General features: G+C 50.0%; 1 protein-coding gene across 2 annotated transcripts; it reads left to right on the top strand.

Annotated features, from left to right (window-relative positions):
- Window positions 1–1,068: 1,068 nt before the first annotated feature.
- Window positions 1,069–19,100, top strand: ASXL1 (ASXL transcriptional regulator 1). 2 transcript variants are annotated; one of them, XM_064391167.1, is made up of 12 exons: window positions 1,069–1,241; window positions 5,733–5,815; window positions 8,884–8,992; window positions 10,080–10,200; window positions 10,275–10,369; window positions 10,706–10,799; window positions 11,073–11,225; window positions 11,624–11,787; window positions 11,874–11,970; window positions 12,416–12,521; window positions 12,950–13,565; window positions 14,277–19,100. In XM_064391167.1, exons 2-12 carry the CDS (start codon window positions 5,760–5,762, stop codon window positions 17,145–17,147), a joined length of 4,482 nt encoding a protein of 1,493 aa, XP_064247237.1. In that variant the 5' UTR covers window positions 1,069–1,241; window positions 5,733–5,759; the 3' UTR covers window positions 17,148–19,100. The 2 variants fall into 2 exon arrangements, with proteins under 2 accessions (XP_064247237.1, XP_064247236.1); XM_064391166.1 differs by having other exon boundaries at window positions 1,081–1,236.
- The last annotated feature ends 515 nt before the right edge of the window (window positions 19,101–19,615 follow it).

Below are 19,615 nucleotides of genomic sequence, written 5' to 3'. Positions count from 1 at the left end.
ATGTGTATAAAAATATATATATGTGAGTAGAAGGTGCTGATGCCTGCATGTGGCACTTTGGGAAGCAGAAGTGCTGGTGAAACCCTGCCAGAATCCCAGTCCAGGCTGGGCTCCTGCAATGGGTGGTGCTGATTTAAACCAGTTTTTATTGGCACCATGGGGAGAAGGAGCCTTGGAGTATAACCATGATACCCAGAGGAGGGAAACAAAGGTGGGGAAGAGTTTCAGCACATGTCCTGTGAAGGAGCCGGGGTGTTTACCCTGCAGAAGGAGGCTCCAGGGTGCCCTTACCACTCTCTCCACCTCTGTGAAAGGAGGCTGTAGCCAGGTGGGAGTCGGGCTCTTCTGCCCACCGGTGCCAAGAGCGTTAAACTGTGCCAGGGCACGTTCAGTTTGGACATCAGGGAGAATTTCTTGCGAGAAGGGGCCATGAGGCGTTGGAAGGTGCTGCCCAGGGAGGCGGTGGAGCCGCCGTGCCTGGAGGTGTTTGAGGACATCGGGACGTGGCGCCCAGCGCCCTGCTCTGGTGGCCATGGCGGTGTCGGTCACAGGCTGGACTCGCTGATCTCAGAGCTCTTTTCCAGCCTCACTGTGCTAACCGGGATGTTGGAGCACCGTCCTGCGCAGCCCTCAGCCGCGGGGCTCAGCCTCGAGCCCTCAGCCCCAGCTCGGCCCCGCGGCCGCCCCCGGCCCGGGCGGCGCCACCTCCCCGCCGCGGCCATGCGGCGGCAGCGGCCTCTCCCGCCATGCAGCGCGGGGGCCGCCGGGACTTGTAGTCCGCGTGCTACAGCAATGCTGCGCTGGGTTCGCGCAATAAAACTACAACTCCCGGTGGTCCTTGCGATTTGTTTTCCTTCAAACCAGCCCCAGGCCCGCCCCTCCGGTCCCTCCCCTCCGGTGCCTCCGTGTCCCGCCGCGGCCACCGTCGCCGGGCCCCGCCGCCCCGCCCCGCTCCCGGCCCTTTGACCCCGTTGTTATGCCGGGCCCGAGTCGCCGCCGCCGCCGCCGTCTCCCGTAGCGCCCGGAGTCGCCCCCGCCTCGCGCCCCGCCCGCCGCGCCCGCCGCGCCCAGCCCGCCCCGGTCGCCGCCGCCCGCCCGCCGCCCGCGCGCCCAACGGTCCGCGCCCGCCGCGCCCGCCCGCGCGGGAGGAGGAGGAGGAGGAGGAGGAGGAGGAGGATGAAGGAGATGAAGCAGAGGAGGAAGAAGGAGCGCACGTGGGCCGAGGCCGCCCGCCTGGTGAGGCCGGGGGGGCGTCCAGGGAGGGGGCGCGGGGCTCGGCCGTGCCGCGGGGCCTCCCCGCCGCGGCCGCCCCTCCCCGAGTAACGGGGCCGCCGCCGCCATCGCTCTGAGGGGGCGAGAGCCGCGGCCGCGGCCGCCTGGAGGGCGCGGGCGGCGTTGCCGGCTCCCCGCCCGGTCCCGCGGCTCCCCCGCGGCCGCTGTGGCCCGGCTCTCCCGCACCGCTGTTTTTCCGCCTCAGCGAGGGAGATGCGCCCCGGGGCGGTGCGAGCGCGGCCCCCGCGCCTCGGCGGCGAGCGGCCCCCGCCGGGGGTCCCGGGGGTCCCGGGGGTCCCCGCCGCCTCCCGCCGGGCGCGGCCCGGGGGTCCCGCGGCGGTTCCGTGCGTGCCGGGACGGTGCCGCTCGTTCTCTTCCTTTCAGATGGTTTTAAAGCCCCGGGGGAGGAACCGGAGCCTCCCGAGAGGGCACGGCCGCTGTCAGAAGTTTGTGGTTTAATTTCCGAGGGCGCGGGGTCCGTCTGTGCGCCCGAGGGCCGGTGGAGTGAGCCGGGCTGCGGGAGCAGCAGCTGCGCTGAACATCCCTCAGTCAGCCCGTATTTGGTCACTTTTGGGTTTAGGAGACGGGGCCGTTGAGATGTCTCAGTCCTTTTGTCTTAAAGAATCTCCTTGTGGAAGGCTTCAACTTCCAAGCCCAGCTCTGCTCCGGCGGTGTCTGTGGCAGTGCCACTGTCCTTGCACCGTTGCACTGCGAGGAAGGTGACTCCATCTGTGAAGCCTTTGAGCTGGATCTGTCTTGACCCCCAGTTATGAAGTAGGAAATCTAAAAAACATAAATAACTTCAGGGTCTCTCAGGGAGCTAGTCAGAGGTTTGGTTTAAGGGCTGCCTGCCGAGGTGTTTAGGCTGGCTGGCATTGGGTGGAAGGAGCTGGCTCTCTCCTGGTGACCCAGTGACACAGGTACAGCAGTGCCAGGGATGGAGTGAGGGAGGATCCAGCTGCTTGGATGTGAATGCATCCTGCAGTTCCTCCCCACAGCCCTGTCAGTGGTGTGCAGCTCGTGAGGATACTTGTGTTCCTTCTGTGTAGCCCCTGGACTTGTGCAGAAGTGGATTTATAGGGCTTGAGGATGGTTTTTCCTTGTTATTTCTCTTGTGTATGTTTGTTTTGGTTTTGCCAGCCCAGGTTATGCATTGAAGCATGTAAACATTCAGGAGGAACAGTGTGGGTGAGTCCAGTGAGGCTCATATCTTGTACTGAGGATGTTCAGGATAACTCTTGGTGCTTCTGAGTAAGATTTTTTTGGCTATTGGAGTGTTTTCTTACTTCTTGCCAGGAGAAAACCTAATCAGACAAGCATCTGACTTCCAGCAACTTGCATCATCTTTTGTGTGTAAATGATAATATTTTAGACCCATGTGGCTTTGCTTGAAAAACTGGAGAAGGGCACAAGGCAGCTACTGTGGAACTTCCCAGCAGGAGCCTGGTGGTCTCATTCTCCATCCTGCATTTCTTCTTAGGATCCAGGTTCTTTGAACCAGGTGTGTCACTGCAGATGGCAGGGATGCTTTTCTGCCAGGTGACCCTGGGGGCAGAGGCTGTGCTATGTGACCTTGCACACAGTCAGCTCATTCAAACATCCTGAGCTCTGACAGGTGAAAAAAAATCAGTATTTATAGGCTGCCCAAAGCAGCACATGAGACTGTGACTCTGAAGCAGTCACCTACTACACCTCATCACCCTTGTGTGGTGGGGAATGCATTTCTTCACACAGTTCCTCTCACCTGTCTTCTGGCCAGGACCTCGGGCACGGTGGGTGCATGAGATGTCTAAGCCTCAACAGCATCTTAGAGCCATTGATGAACCAGAAATAGAAGGATCTCATACTAGATTATCCACTTAAAGAGACCTACAGTTGCGTAGCTGCACTTCCAGCTTGCAGGACTGATTGTAAATCCACTAAAAATAGATCTTTATTTCACACTAGGCTTACACATGCTCCCTGTCAAAATGCTTTTAATTTCCCTCTCTGACGTGTGCTGGTGTATTTTGTATTCTGCTCAACGTTTCTGAGAATCACAGGCAAAAATGTTCTTCAGTGTTGCTCCTCCTACAGAGCTAAAACTCTGCACGTTCCATAAAATAAACTTTAAAGGTTCATCTGGATGCCCAAAGCCATGGCAGGATCCCACAAGTGCTGTCAGAGCTAGATGACCAGTAAATTGGGGAAGTGATGTAAACTTCCAGAATTAGGGGCACAGGAATCCTCAGCTACCACTGCTGTGAATAGTGGAGGGGGGAAAATTCTGTTTTGGGGGTAAGAAATAGCCAGTGCTGAAGCTGTAGCTCTGGTGGAGGGAGTGTCAGGTTGGGGAGGGATAGAAGGGGCAGTGCTGGAGGCTGGGATTTGGTGTCTGAAGCTTGCAGGATCCTCTCCTCCAGTTCTTCCATTAAGTGCTCTGTATACTTAATACAGCTCTTGATTGGAAATTGTTCCCCTGAGCATAGATTCTTTTATCCGTATGTAAATGCTCCTTTGTGCTCAGTTTTAGGCCACATACTTCACTTGCTGTGTCTGTCACTGGAGAGAGGTTTGAATAATTCCCTGATTTTTTGGAACAGACGTGTTGTATTTTGCAGATCTCGCTGGGCTCGGGAGCAATGAGTTTCCCCGTGTCAGCTGTCTGCAGCCTTTGAGTGATGGGGTGACAGCTCAGGAGGGAGGCATGGAGACCTTGTAACCTATGGAGGCAGGAAAAAGTGTGATGGAGCTGTATGGAATTTAATTAGTTTACTCTCTCTGAATATGGCTCATCACTTGCTTTGGTTTTTCTTTACACTCTTTGTGTTTTCATTGGGTTTTAACTCAAGTTAGTTCTGTAATTCTCTTCCCCATGAGGTTCTTACCTCATTCTCAGAAGCTTGTGAGCTTCAGGAATCTGGGTGGATATGATTAGAGGAATTCCATTTGTAGAATCAAGGTTCAGATTGGAAGGAGCTTTAAAGATCATCTTGTTCCAGCCTCCTGCCACAGTCAGGGGCAGCTTCCACTGGTCCAGGCTGCTCCCAGCCCCATCCAGCCCAGCCATACCACAACATACAGTTGAAGTGCAGAACTGCACTTGGGTTTTTCATTACTTGTGGAGGGTGGAGATGGTCTGAGGTGCAAACGTTGGCCTGCACAGCTTTGGGGTGATTTTGCTCATGTCCCGTTGGCGTGGCTGCTGCAGTGACTCACTTCTAGATGTCACTGGTAGAAATGGGGTGTCTGGGTCCTTCCTCTGGCTTCCCACACGAGTCAGACTGAGAGACAGCGCCGTGTTGCTGACTCCTGAAGCGTGGGGACAGGTGACACCGGGGCTGTGCACCGTGATGCTGGGGGAATTCAGACCACGGTTATGAAGAAGTTCCTGAATGAATTCCTGTTGCTGCTTTCCAGGCCATGGCCTGTGCCTGTCTCAGGCTCTTTCTGCTCGTGCCCAGGTCTGTGGAGCTGGGTGCCTTTGCATTCCAGGAGCAGCCCTGTCTGCTGCCGGGAAGGCGCAGGAGCGGCGCGTGGTCGGCAGCTGTAGGGTAATCTGCTCCCAAAGAAACTGAGTGGTTTACATCTACTGCAGCTTATTTTTGCTCATTGTTTCCTGTTTATGTGGATAATCTTCTTATCCACAGAAATGTCCGGTCCTCTCTTTGAATCCTTGAGTTTTTGCTTCTAGACATTTCGGAGCAGTAAGTTCCACGGGCTTAAAAAAAAATATAAAGTAATAACCTCATTACTTTGTATATAAGTGACAATTCTATCCTTGATATGATATATGAAAGGATGAGTTGTTATTTATTGTGTTGCCTTTTAATACCTGATTTTCTTCATTTTATGTCAAAGGCAAGCACTCTTAAGCCTTTTTAGTGTCTCTAGCCAATTTTTTTCCCCCAAATCCTTTACTGATTTTTGTCCTTTTCTGAATTCTGTCCTTCTCTGACACGAATTCTGACTCTAAACTTGTGGTTCCCTTCCTGGGATGGAGTGAAGATGAAATGAATGCAGTAATCTGAGGAAGGTACAGTATTGAATTGTATAGCTGCACAGTAATACTTCTAGTGACAAAAAAAGCACTGGATGCTTTGTGGAGAGGTAGGAAAAGGTTTTACATTGTTACAGGTCACCACTGTTCACTTTGGAAGGTTTATGTGGCAGCAGCTCCATCTATTGTATAGTGAAGTCTGGTAAAGCTTCCATTGGGTGGGGTCAAGGCCAAATTCTGCTGCTTTTTCTCCTCCATTATTGTATTTCAGTTAGTTGGGGAAGAGATGAGGGTGAAGCCTTTTGTGGCTTTGACCCGTGTTCACCAGGATCTTGAGGTAGCCTGAAATTTTCCTGTGTGTCTTTGCAGGTGAATCAAGTTTGAGGGGGCACATTACTGGGTCTGGGCCACAGCTGATGGAGTAGTTCTGGGAATGCAGGAGGCAATTCTGTAATGACACTTGCTCTTTCTGTCTTTTCAGGTGCTGGAAAATTACTCAGATGCTCCTATGACCCCAAAACAGATTCTGCAGGTCATAGAGGCTGAAGGTCTAAAGGAAATGAGGTTAGTATTGATGAATTTGTCTAAACCAGTGTGCAGCATGGGGGAGGCAGTGTATGAAGGCTGGTGTTGCTTCATACAGTTCTGCCTCATCCCCAGCCCACTTTGCTTCCCTTTTTCTCTTTTCAGCCTGGTAATTTCAGATGACAGTACAGACATTTATATACAGATTGTGAGGGTTTCTTTTTCACTGATAATAACTGGAAGATGTTCTTGGATTTTTAGGTAATATACAGAGTCCCTTCCTCCATCTATTGTGAAGTAAATGCCTCTTGCAGATCAGGCTCCTGCATTGTGCTGTACTTACCACTCACTCCCATGGTTCTCACATAAGTAGCTCCCAGCAGTTTCTGCTATTGTGACTTGAGTTTGAGAACAGTTTAAGTTTTATCTCCTCTGATGCTTCATTTCTAGAGCAGACATTATGTTTTAGAAGAGACAGTCTTCCCTGTGTCACTGGCTTGTGCTCAGATTCTTGAGCACCAAGAGAACACAGTTCACATCACACGGCTGTGGCTCTTGACACATTGTAGGAGGAGATGCCCATCTCAGAGTGGATTTCATGTGGAAAAGAACCTGATACAAAGCCTTGAAAAGGGCAGAAGTGGGAGACTGCTTTCCTTGGTAAAGTTCCTGTGAGCTTCCATCTGTTTCCATGACAGTAGTAGAAATACAGAGTGTCTTGCAGCTCAAAGAAAGTGGGTAACTGTGATAGTCCAAATGCCTCAGTTACTGCTGCCTGGCAAAAAAAAAAAAAAAAAAAAAAAAAAAAAGGAAATTTGACTACCAGAGACACGAAAAGCTGCTGTCCAGGGATAGACTTCTGACAAATCCAGATGCAAGGACTGTTTCTAGTCTTGCTTCTGCCTCCCTTTGTTTCCGTGGACTGTTTTTCACTGTGGTGTTTGCATTTCCTGAACCTGTGTTTTACCCAACTACAGAAGGTAAACTGATTTCTTCTGGGACTTAAATGTTAGCTCATTTCTGCTCCTTGTTTGTGTGAAATCAGGAAACAGCTGGGGTGTTTTGAATAGTGAAAATCAGTGACGTGTACAGAGGTGTTGGGTGGGGGACCTGCTGTTGTTTGGAGAGGCACGAGGCTGGTGTGTGCTGCTGCATCAGATTTGGAACTGTTGGAGCACCCACCTTCCATGGGCTTAAAAAAGGCTGGGGAGGGACTTCTCACAGGGACATGTAGTGGTAGGACAAGGGGCAATGGACTTCAGGTGAAGGAGGGTAGATTTAGATGGGATATTAGGAAGAAATTCTTCCCTGTGAGGGTGGGGGGGGTCATGGCACAAGTTGCCCAGAGAAGCTGGGGCTACTCCAGCCTTGGAAGTCTCTGAGGCCAGGCTGGACAGGGCTTGGAGCCACCTGGTCTGGTGAAAGGTGTCCCTGCCCAGGGGAGGGGGTTTGGAACAAGATGGCCTGTAAAGTCCCCTTCCAACCCAAACTGTTCTGTGGTTCTGTGATGCTCGCTGAGATCTTCTCTGGTTTGGATATGGGCTGTGGTTTCAGTAGAATTCAGACAGATTTTAATGAGAATCTTCATAAGAGGGGCTTTGCTTTAATCAATCTTCTACAGCTCTCTCACATAAGTCCTGTTACCTAAGCAGGCAGTTGAAGATCTCTGTGCACAGGCTGTCCCCTGCCAAAGATAATAGCAGGGCTCTTCACACACATAAATTATCCTGTGCTTTCCCAGTTCTTACAAGTGACCTGTCACACTGTGTAAGTAAAGACCAGACTTCAGAACATGTGTCATGTTAAATCCCACAAACCTAACTCATTCCTTTAAAGGTCGATAGTTTCCCTTGGGATATCTGCTTTTCCTCCCTGGCCATTAATTCTCTGCTTTAAGAAAAGATTGTTTTCTTCAGAGCGTGATTGTTTGCAGAATAAAGGCAGTGAGCCTGCCTGGCTGACCGTGCAGCAGACTTTGCTGGTGCTTGTATAGAAGCTCTTCCTGAAACTCCATTTCCTGAAGGAAATAGCTCAGTGCCTTGAGATGTTTTTCCTTCTGAATCAATTCTGAGGTGGGGCTCCCTGGCTGGGGGGTCACTCTGCTCTGCTGGGAGGGCTGTGTTCCATATCAGGCACTGACATTCCCATGAGCCAGTACCCAGTACCATGCTGAGTTTAGCTCCTGGTAGAGTTTTAACTGCTTGGTTTTTTTCTTGTTTTGGGGAAAATTACTTAGTTTGCTGTTTTAAGAGAGCTCTGTGGCTAGTGGGTGTGCTTGGAGTGTCTGGTAAACACAGAGGGGAAAACACTGTCTAACAGGACCGAAGGCTGGAAATTTTGTTCACATGATCTGAAAGTGATACAGGGTAACTTTGCCTGTTGCTGTGGCATGTGAAGAAATGTCCAAAACCCAAGCACGTAGAGGGTGGAAACAGAAATTCTGTGTTTTCAATTTGACAATGATTTTCTTTGAAATGTTTTATCTCAGTCCAGTTTTCAGTTTCACTTTTAGTAGGAATGCAGTCGATAGTGCTGTAATGTGTCTTCCAGACAACTTTCTGCTCATACATGTGGGACTTACTGGAAAACACCATATTAGGTGGCACAGCAGTTCCAGCATTGTGAGTGTAGGATGGGGCTTTAACCAGGGAGTTATTTAGGAATTAACAAATGAGAGCATCAGAGCCTTTGAGCTCTGCTCAAGTAGTTTGATCAGTGACTTATCAGGGAGACATTCCAGTAACATGTGTCTCTACAGTTTGTTACATTTTTCTACTGCTAAATAAATCTGGGGGTTTTCCAGCACTGAAGGATTCCAGGAGAGGAGGGGAGAAAACAAGTAATAAAAGTTAGAAATGTCTAAAAACAGACAAGGATAGCTTTAAAATTGGTGTCACATTTACTGTTTGCTGTGATGTGCAAGGCTGACATACAGGTCAGAATGAAACCAGTGACACTGTTCTGACTGAAGTGCCTGTCCCATAAAGTTAATAGCATCACCTCTGTTCCCCTCATCAGCTAAAGGATGCCCATTTAACCAGACCTTTCAGGCTGTTTTCTTGATGATCTGTTTCCTAAACTCTGTCCTTTCTCTGTCTGTGTTGCAGTGGCACATCTCCCCTGGCCTGCCTCAACGCCATGCTGCACTCCAATTCCCGGGGAGGGGATGGGCTCTTCTACAAACTGCCCGGACGCATCAGCCTTTTCACACTCAAGGTAAACACTGAGCTCTGCTCCCAGCTGAGGGCTCAGGGGTGAGTTCTGCTCCTTGTGCAGGGCTGGGTGTTACCCTGTCACTGAGCATCATGAGCAGTGAGATCATCCTGTGAGAGAGGGTCTGCAATTCATGATTTCCTTGGAGCTTGCACCATTCAATTGTATTCAGCCATCTATGATAAATTATTTTAAAAAAACCCAACTGTTATTTCTTGAATCCTCTTACTGCAGTAGCTGGTGTCCAGCTTAGGTGGCTGTTCATCAGAACAGATCTGTGCACTCCCTTGCTGCCAGCCACAAGGGAAAACAGCCAACCAAGGAGTTGGTCCAAGAGCTTGTAGCGACAAGTAAAATCTTGATAGGAAAATGTATATTCATTCTTCTGGCTGCTTGTTCTGTGTTCCACTACATTCCGTGTTATTTTACATCAGTATTTTCCTCAGATCTTAAAATCTCTCTGGAATACTTTTTTATTTTTAGTTTATTGTTCCAGTAATATTGAAAATGTTTCTGTTACTGAGGTTTTCTTTGCATTGTTTTGTACTGTTGGATTCCTTGATAAATATCAACTTGGTAGATCTCAGCTATTTCATTTCCATCTTTTTTCTGCTGTTAGAAAATCCTGTTGAATTGACACATTTTGCTGAAAATAGATGGCTTTGAAATGGCTTTTATTGTACAAGTAGGAAATACATCTCCTAAGCTTGCTCTCTTAGTGTTTGACCACTCTGATGTTACTTGTTCTTTCATAGTGAGTTGCTCCTCTTTAATATGAACTCATTACTTACAGAAAACTATGACATATTATGAACCTTTCTATTAAATTAATTATTATTAACCTGGTATTTTGGATATGTACTTGTCTAGGAAGGGGCTATGACGTACTCTTAGTTTAGGTGACTTCTATTCTGCTATGAGCCCAAATATGCTTTAAAATACCTTTCTGCATCTGGGATTAAAATAGGAAAAGAATTGAAGGTTAAAGTACATCCAGTTAACTGTCTGATCTCATTGGTGTAGATTTGGGAGGGAGGGAGGGGAGGGAGGGAGGAGGGCTGTAGCCACCCCAGTTCTGTTCCCTCTCTAGAAAGATGCCTTGCAGTGGTCCCGGAACCTGTCAGTGCCAGAAGGGGAGGAGCTGGAGGACACAGCAGATGCAGAAAGCTGTGGGTCCAACGAAGCCAGCACTGTGAGTGGTGACAACGATGGTAAGTGTCTGGTGACATTAACCTTAAACTCCAGGACCTACTTCTGTGTCTGACTGAGGGCTCATCTCTTTCAGTGTCTCTTGATGAAACTTCTTCTAATGCCTCGTGTTCCACTGAATCTCAGAGCAAGGGACCTGCTACCAGGGAGAGCTACAGAACTGCTTCCCAGGTAGGAAAAAGTGGGACTAATGGGAAGGATGAAGCCTCTCAAGGGGAGCTTTCATTACTATTGGGGTCGTATGACAGGGACTGTTTGTGCACAAGTGCCTCAGAGATAGTTATGGGTCTGTCTCCTTGGGCAAGAAGTGGCAGGATGGTGAGGGATCATGTATGGGAAGACAATTTTGAATTCTCCGCTAGTCCTAAACGTAGTGTTGCCTGAAGATTCAGCTAGGAGGAGCCAGGCAGCTCTTTAACTGAGGAGCATGCTGCTTAGAAGATTATTATACTCTTCCATAATGCCTTCATTCCTTTGTTTTGTTTTTGGTTTCTCTCTGGTCTGCAGACAACCAAACAGAAGAAAAAGACGGGTGTGATGCTGCCACGGGTGGTGTTAACCCCACTGAAAGTAAACGGGGCACACATGGAGTCTGCCTCGGGTGAGCATGGCTTTGGGGGGTCCTAATGACCTCACAGATCTCTGACAGTCCCCAGTCATCAGTGTTTGCCTGAGGATTTCTGTAACACCTGCTGAGAATGAGTGAGACTGCAGAGTTGTGTGTGTGTTTAACTCACTCAAAATGGTTGGTACCTGGGCAATACCCTGTAATAGCAGATTTGTTAGTAACAGAGAATTCCTGTATGATAAACCACTCTCCCAGTTGGGCTTTGACTGTTCTTTGCATATTTTTATGATGTTGTTTTGCATTTAGGCTTCACAGGAAGGCACGCTGATGGGGAGAGCAGCAGCACATCCAGCAGCAGCAGCAGCTCCTTGGCCCTGTGCAAAACCAGCCTGCGCAGTAGGACAGAGATAAACAGGGATCCTCCTCAGCTGCTGAGGGGCATCCGAAAGCCCACGGCTGGTACGTGCTCCTGGGAAAGGCAGAAGAATAATTGGTGATGGTGAAGTCCACATGTATCTGAGAAAAGAGCACCAGGAGGCATTTGATGACATGAGGTCACAAGCCAGGCTTTCCACTTTTGAGTGTTAGTGGTAGAATTGTTTAAAAGTTTGCCTGGTCTGAAGAGCAGCATTGAGAATCATACCGGAATATGTCAGAACTGTGACCTCATGTCAGAATTCCAGATCTGTGTTTGTTAATTACTGCGCTGGAGAGTCATTCTTCACACTCAAATACTGCAATCTTTATCATCTCTCTTGCTCCTTTTGTTATTGCAGTTTGACATAAATTTCAGCCCATAATGCCAAAATACTTTTGTACAACAACGTTAATTTCATTTGCCTGTCCTTAAACTCCAGGACAAATGAAACGGAACAGGGGTGAGGATATTGACTTTGAAACCCCAGGCTCCATCCTTGTCAACACAAACCTGCGAGCGCTGATCAACTCCAGGACCTTTAACGCGCTTCCGTCACACTTCCAGCAGCAGCTGCTTTACCTGCTGCCTGAAGTCGACAGACAGGTATGAGCATTCGGGTGTTTTCCCTTCCCTGATTGCCTCTCCAGTGTGGAACAGCTGGAGCAGATGTGTTCTGTTCGTCCTGCTAGGTGGGGGCTGACGGGCTGATGCGCCTCAGTGGCAGCGCTCTGAACAACGAGTTCTTCACCCACGCTGCACAGAGCTGGAGGGAGCGGCTCGCTGATGGTGAGTGCCTTTGCTTTCCTGAGTGCCTGGGGAATAGCTGCTCATTTTGCAGGATTTTTGGTTTTCTTTTGCAGTTAATGAGTGGGCACTTAGTCCAGCTTTGCTGTATGTTGCCCCCAGCTTTTTCTTTTTTTTTTTTTTTTTGTTTAAAATCAAAGATACTATTTCTTTTGGTACCATGGGACCTTCAGCATTAAGTGCTCAAGGTGTAAAGTAGTGCCAGACTTATTTTTCCCTAAAAGGTGGCCTGTTAAGACATGATTTTTCCTGGAGCCATAGGCAGCATGTGGATCCAGAGTGGTATGGGGAGCAGGGTGTTAACAGTAGGTCTGTCTTTCATATATTTAGCTGTTCAAACATATATTTAGTACAGTTCAAACTTTAGGGTGCATTTGCAGAATGAGTTTTGTTTGGAACTGAATTCCAGTCTCTTGCTTCCATGTAGGTGAATTCACCCATGAGATGCAAGTTCGAATCCGGCAGGAGATGGAAAAGGAAAAGAGAGTGGAGCAATGGAAAGAGAAGTTCTTCGAGGACTACTATGGGCAAAAGTGAGAAATTTTACCATGTCTATCCTGCTTTATCCGTGTTTATGTAGGTGGCAGAGTGTTTCTGTTTACCTGAGCAGATGCATAAACTCCTTGAAAAACACGGGTTGTGGGGTGAATTGTTCCAGCTGTTGTTCTGGGAAAATCCTGGAACTGGATTTTCCAAATCCAGTGGAGTTGGCTGGGTTCAGCAGAATTTTGTAGCCCATCTCTTCTGTTTCCAAGAAAAGTTGATGTCATTTTCCATCACAAATTTTTGTTTGTTTTTTTTTTCTCATTCCATGTGATAGCAATGTAGAATGTGTGGGTTCTCCCCTTGCAGGATGAGTTAATGAGGCTTTGATGATTCTCTGCCTGTGCTGGCAGTATTCAGTAACACTGAAATTGGGGTGAACTTTACCTTTTAGCTGGCTTTTGTGTTTGCCTTATAGGTTGGGCTTGACCCAGGAAGAATCCCAGGCACAGAATTCAGTGCAGGAGGACGCTGAGAACAGGACAGAGCTGTCTGTGAAAGGAGAAGCAAGGCTGCCACGCGGGCCGGCCACGCGCCAGAGGGACGGGCGCTTCCGGAAGCGCTCCCGGGCCGACCTGCGGTGCCGGGCCAGGAGGAGCCTGTACAGACTGAGGGAACCTGAGCACACGGAGACTCCCAAGGAGCCTGCTCCCGTGGGGCCAGATCCCTCACTGCATAAAGAGCCAAAGCCTGAGACAGACCTGAAGAAAGATGATCTGACCAGCCCCTCGGCTGCAGGATTGAAGGCAGAGAGTACCGACCTGCACCTCTCTCCAGAGACTTCCAAATCAAACAGCAAATCAGAAGATCCATCATTGGCAGCTACCAGCAGAATTCCCAGTTTGCCCCAGGAGAACTCTGCTCAGGAGTCCAAGGAGCAGAAGAGAAAAAGCTTTGAGGAGGCTGCCTCTGCGTCCTTCCCCGAAAAGAAGCCCCGGCTTGAAGATCGTCAGTCCTTTCGTAACACAATTGAAAGTGTTCACCCAGAAAAGCCACAGCCTACTAAAGAGGAGCCCAAAGTCCCACCCATCCGGGTAAGAAAGAGCTTTAGAGCTGCTGTATCTCAGGGCTGCCGTGCTCAGTAGTATCAAAACATTATTAAAATGTCAAGTGTTGCCATCTTAAGGGAAAGAGTCGAAGGGTTTCATTGGTAGAGCTGGTGAAGTGCCTCTGACTGCCACGGTTTGCTGTCGTATTTAGACAGACAAAGAATGGAAAATCATCCCAAGGTCTTTGCACAAGAGCACAGGGTAACCTTGACTTACTCCCTTCATTTGCATTTCTGTGGCTACAGAAACACTGCCTGAAATGAGCTGACTGACTGCAAAAGACCTTGAAATTGTGTTCTTTATCCTGTATAGTTTCTGAGTTCTTTTCCTTTGCTTTTGGACAGAATCTCAGTGTTCCTCCTGATTTTTTCCATTTTGACCAGGATACCCATTTTGGTAGCTTCAGTGCAGTCATCCTGGTGCAGAGAAGAGCAGTTTGATCTCTGAACACGTGAATATAAATAACTTATTTCCTATTTGCCTGCAGGCTCTGATAAAACAATATTTGTGTGAACTGAGCTTCAAAGATCACAGAGCCGAGGTTGTAGGACCGTGCTGCTTCTCTGCCCAAATTAGTTTCTAAGTTGAAATTTTTGTTGAATTTTGTACTAAAAATTGCGATGCGCAGTTGCCAGTAGAACACATTTCACTGGAGATGGGCAGTGTTAGAACTCACCTCTTTTCCCTTTCTTTCAGATTCAACTTTCACGTATTAAACCACCCTGGGTGGTTAAAGGTCAGCCCACTTACCAGATCTGCCCCCGGATCATCCCCAGCACGGAGCCCTCCGGCCGGGGCCGCCCCGGGGCCCGCACCCTCGCAGACATTAAGGCCCGTGCTCTGCAAGCCCGAGCCCAGCGCGAAGCCGCCGCCATCGGAGGAGGGGGTGGCCCTGGTGGGGGGAGAGGCTCCGATGAAGGAGGTGGTGGAGGAGAATCCAGCGGCCGTTCCCAGCACAGGAGATCCAAGAGAGCTCACGGAAAGCGTGCGTCAGATCTACAGCGAGCACAACTACAGCTGTCTGTTCATCTGAGCGGGGGCAAGGCTGACTCCAAAGGGGCTGCTCAGGAGGCCAGCGTGAATTCCTGCCTCTCTTCCAGACAAGATCACTCTTCCTCAAAAAGCGAAAGGAGCAGCGTTCCGGGCTGTGCCACGGGATCAGGGGACACTCAGCCTGGTGATGGGTCACCCAGGAGACCGATCTGTGGTTCTCTGACTGTGTCATCCTTGGACAGTGCAACTCCTGAGAGGCAGGAGGAGAGTCCTGAGCAGCTCCTCCATGACCCAAGGACAGAGCTCCCGTCTTGTGCTGCATCACAGGAGAGCACAAAGCTGGGATGTGTGGTTCCTGTGGTGACCAATCTGTCTTGTTCGGGGGGGCAGGGAGCTGGGGTCAGTCCCACGGGACACAGGGCTGTGGTGGAACTCGGAGATGTTGGTGCTCCCACCATACAGCTGGATTATGCTTCTGATGTAAAGCAAAGTTCCTCCAGTTGTCCTTTTCCACCAGAATTGTCATCGAGTGTCACAGAACGCCATGATCCCGAAAAGGTGTCTGGTTTTAGATATAACAGCTCCCAAACATTTCTGGAAAAATGTGTTGCTGATAATAGCTCCAAAACAGTGACTGTTGGAGTGAAGAAAGCGATCCCTGCGGTGTGTGATGCTGCACACATGCAGGCAGAGAAAGGCAGTGATGGCAAACTGAGTAATGAGGAGCAAAAGGCAGAGGCTCTTCTGCAGCCCTCTGTGCATGGTGACTTTATTTCTCAGAATAGGATAGATACCTCTGAAAAACTCCTGCAGCCACAGGAGAGGTGCCCCAGAACCGAACCAGAAAATGCACTTCAGCCCCTGGGAGAGACTCAGGAGTTGAAGAGAAGTGGAGATGAAGAAATACAGAGTACACACAGTGAAACAACAGACACTGCTTCCGACTGGGAAGGGGACATGGCTGATGAGAATGTGGAGGTGGAGATGTGTTTCAGAAGTGTCAGCTGTAGGGAGATGGCTGAGAAAAGCTCTTCCTATCACAGCAGCAGTGAGAAGCGCAATGGGATTAGGTCAAAATTGTCTGTAGAGACAGAGAGTCTGGCCTGTGCTGGGGACATGGCTGCACCCCCAGCTCAGAGGTGGGGACCCCAGAAAGCCGAGCGCCCGGCCAGCTCTGCCCGGCCCATGTCCTCCATCGAGACCAACAACCCTCTGGTGATGCAGTTGCTGAAGGGGAAGCTTCCACTGGAAGAAGTTCTCCCAGTGTCTCACGTCAACATCAAGCTGGAAATTGCACAGCCAGTGCTGCAGAAGCAGTCAGAAAGCCTCTCCCTGCAACTGGACAGAAGCAGTGGTCACTGTTTTGGCAAAGAATCTTCTCCAGATGTAGGAATAAAGACGAGTGCCCAAAGCAGGAGCGATGATGTTTGCTCAGTGAGATCTTCCGTAGATCCTCAGGAAAAAACCTGTGGAGCAGGAGCAGCATTGCCTAGAGCAGAGGGTGCAGAGGATCAGGCTGTCCCAGAAAAACATTCCAAAGTTGGTTCGACTTTAAGCTGCCAGGACCAACTGGCAAACGTGGCAAGTGCCTCTCTGAAGTCTGAAGATGCAGACCCTCGGGAAAGAACGTTTTCTTCCTGTAGCTTTGAGGAGCAGAAGGAGTTGCCCAAGGTCCACCGGATGCCACAGCACAACCCGTTAGCAAGTGTCGCAGCAAGTAAGAGCCCAGAGAAGCTGAATGCCCCTACAGAACCTCGGTTTTTATCTCCAGGTGTAACTTCTCTTGGACCAAACCAGACAGGAGGTGCATTAGTCAATAAAAATTATGGTGGGGTTCAAGGCAAAAAGCTCTTTGGTTCTGGTTTTCCTTCCAGCCCCAGCGTGAGGCTGCATCACTCCAGGGCTTTGGAACACAGTTCAGCCATGGAAACCTTTTCCCCTGGCAAACAGATTCCCTTGGACAAGGGCTGTGCACTGGGAGAAGGAATCCCAGCTGCCAGGGAGGAATGGACTTCAAAGCATCACAGCAGCACCCCTGGAGGGATCAGAAGCGAGAAGGTGCTGGTGTGTGGCAGCCCAGCCAAGAGTAATGCAGAGAACCGGGGGGATGTGGCCCAGCAGCCCACGGAACTGGCCGGGCACACACAGAGAGAGCCACTGGTCATGGACTGGCCCTTCTTTAAGTTTTCAAGGGATCCAGGAAAAGGACAGTGTCACCCTTTGGAGCCTTCATCCATCCCCTCTCAGCTCAATATCAAGCAAGCGTTTTATGGGAAGCTTTCAAAGCTGCAGCTTAATTCCACCAGCTTTAATTATTCATCCAACGCTCCGGCTTTCCCCCGAGGCCTTGCTGGGAGCGTGGTGCAGCTCACCCACAAAGCGAACTTTGCTGCGAGCCGGAACACGGCCCTGGCTGTGCAGATGTTTGCTGACAGCAGCAGCGTCGACGAGATCTCGTTCCAGTGCTCGTGCAGCCTCAAAGCCATGATCATGTGCAAAGGCTGCGGCGCCTTCTGCCACGACGACTGTATAGGACCCTCTAAGCTCTGTGTATTGTGCCTTGTGGTGAGATAATAAATTATGGCCATGGGACAGGTTGTATATTCAGTGTGTGTATTTTGATAACGACTGATCCTAACGCCTGTACACCAAGTACACAAAGTACTCTCTGTTCATAGTAGAAACGCTGTTACACTTTGTTTTGGTGAGGAACGTTGAGCTGCCTTCCCACGGAGGTCGACAGTGCAGAGCTCATTCCTGCTGATGGGGACACCCTGCTCTGGGTGGGCTGTGTCCCATGGCAGCGATCCTGCTGCTTCCTGCACCATGGAAATTCCAGCTGTGCTCTGGTGTTGCACCGAGGCTGACGCCGGGGGAGAGGCCGTTCGCTGTGGCAATCCCTGGACCTTCTGTGGAGGAAATCCTTACATCCAAAGGACCTGGAAGATGGTGTTTGCTGTTTCAGGGCTGCGCAAGGTGAGGCCCTACAGTCTTCCACTCTCCCCTTCTGCCATCTCCATTCCCGGTTTGTGTGGGAAGTGCTGCTGTGCAGTGAGGGTAAGCAGAAGAGCTGCCCTGCAGGGATGGTCCCATGCAGTCTTTGGATGCTGCAGCAGGATGTGGTGCCCAGGGGTGTGCTCTGCAGGTGGTTCTGGAGCCGTGTACAGCCCACCATGTGCCACATGGAACCCACGTGGAGGATGCAAGAAGAGGAAAAAAATTTCGGGGCAAGTGCCAAGCAAATGCCTTCTGCTGGCCTGCAGGAAGCTGTGTGGCCAGGGAACTGTTCCTGGCTGAACTGGCCCAGCAGCTGTGCCTGCCTCCTTTGGCCAAGTTCCACAAACTGCTGTGGAACACTGGAGGTTCCCTGGAGCTCAGTGATAGGGTCAGTGAGCTCTGCACTGCAGCTTTGTGGTGAGGACCTGAAAGCCCACAGCGGCTGAGCACCTGCGAGCATCGAGCTGTGCATCTGTGTGACCATCACCTAACATTTAAAGCAGTGTTCTTTCCTCTTTTTTATTTTCCTTTTTTTTATATATTTTCATTATTGGATGTATAAAGTGAGTTATTTGGCTCCTGTAAGTATCCTCTCTGCATCTGTTTGATCATATATTTATATGTTGTACACAGTACTGGCCAACTCTGTAAATGGATGTAATGTACATAGAGCATAAAGGGGTCTTTTTTTTTCCTTGGATTTCCAGGCTCTACAGCAGTATTGCATTAAAGTGGTGTTAGTTATTGTCAGAGCCACTGTATTCCGTCTTGCCTGACGTGAGGCTCACCACACTGGGGTTGGTTCCAGCAGCCTCCCCGTGCCCGAGGTGCCCGGGTGGACTGTGCTGAGCAGGCTCAGGATGACCAGGTGGGATTTGCTGAGCCGAGCTCACTCCCCGGTTGCTCATTGTAGCTCTTGCCAGTTGTTGCTGCACCTGAGCTCCCAGGGCATGGCTGTACCTGCACTGCAAGGAGGTGAATGAACATCCACGTGCATCCAGAGAGGGAGAGCAAAACTGCAGTTCTCTTCCTCTTTGGAGCAATTCCTAATCAAGAGTTAATTGCTTCAGTGAGGGGGAGAAGCCGCTGGCTTATTCAAGCGGGCAGTAGCAAGAATTTTAGGGAGTTTATTTTCATTTTTTTCTTCTTGTCCCTTTTCCAGCTCCATCCTACCTCCCTTCACCATGCACTTTCTTTCAGCCGTGCAAGTTCCTCTTTCAGCCACAATCGTGAGGGGTGGAGCAAGTTCAGTCCCTGAGATGTTTTTTATCCTCAATGCATCCACCAGCCTCATCCCACGAGAGTGAGAGCCCGGTGCACCCCCGCCTGGGCAGGGCTGCGGTGCCCCTGGGGGCGAGCAGAGGTGTGGAACCTGCTTACCAAAGATGGGGAGTGGAGCAGGGGGCTGGCTCTGCCTCCTGGGGGCCACTGCAGTGTTCAGCTCGGACTGGTCTGGGGGGCAGAGCCCTCGGGGGGGCCTGCTCGTGTCTGTCCCTTGTGCTATTGGAAAAATAAACACTGTAAAATCTGCTTGTGTGGTTTCAGTCCTTTTTCTGAAATCCTCCTCCATTCTAAGGCAATGTGGCTTTTCCTTTCCTCCCTTTTAACTGCAGCTGTTCCAGAGCTCTGCTCAAGTCACTGTGGGGAGGGGCTGTGTTGCTGCTTGGCTTTGTTAAATCTGGTTTTATGCACTTGGAGAGCACTGAGGATGGTGCAGCTCCTGCAGAGATGCCGTGTGGCTCTTGGGGAATGGACACCCTGGAGGCTCTGAGAGCCATGGGGGGCTGTGGGACACTGCAGGGGCTCCCTGCCCTGCTGGGGTGATGCCTCTGGGCAGCAGCACTGAGACTTTTCCCAGTGTCAGGGCAGGTCCTGCTGTTACTGCCGTCATTGTTGGATAAATGGATCTAAAAATGTTTCTCAAGAGCATAAATGTGATACCAATTACAGTTTATTGAAACTACTTGGAAACTCACTTTATGGCCAAGTCCTTTCTCTTTTTTGGGCAGTAAGGAAATAACATGAATTATAATGTGATGTGTCTG

The sequence above is a fragment of the Passer domesticus genome, chromosome 16, assembly GCF_036417665.1.
Source record: "Passer domesticus isolate bPasDom1 chromosome 16, bPasDom1.hap1, whole genome shotgun sequence".
NCBI classification, from domain to species: Eukaryota; Metazoa; Chordata; class Aves; order Passeriformes; family Passeridae; genus Passer; species Passer domesticus.
The sequence above is the reverse complement of the archived record's forward strand: the minus strand, read 5'-3'. Positions and strand labels throughout refer to the sequence as shown.

Bases quoted from the DNA above. Each gene is read 5' to 3' on its own strand.
- ASXL1 (XM_064391166.1), top strand. From the start codon at position 1,177: ATGAAGGAGATGAAGCAGAGGAGGAAGAAGGAGCGCACGTGGGCCGAG. The intron at 1,237-5,732 runs GTGAGGCCGGGG...CTGTCTTTTCAG, and splicing joins GGGCCGAGGCCGCCCGCCTG to GTGCTGGAAAATTACTCAGA. The intron at 11,788-11,873 runs GTATGAGCATTC...TCGTCCTGCTAG, and splicing joins TGCCTGAAGTCGACAGACAG to GTGGGGGCTGACGGGCTGAT.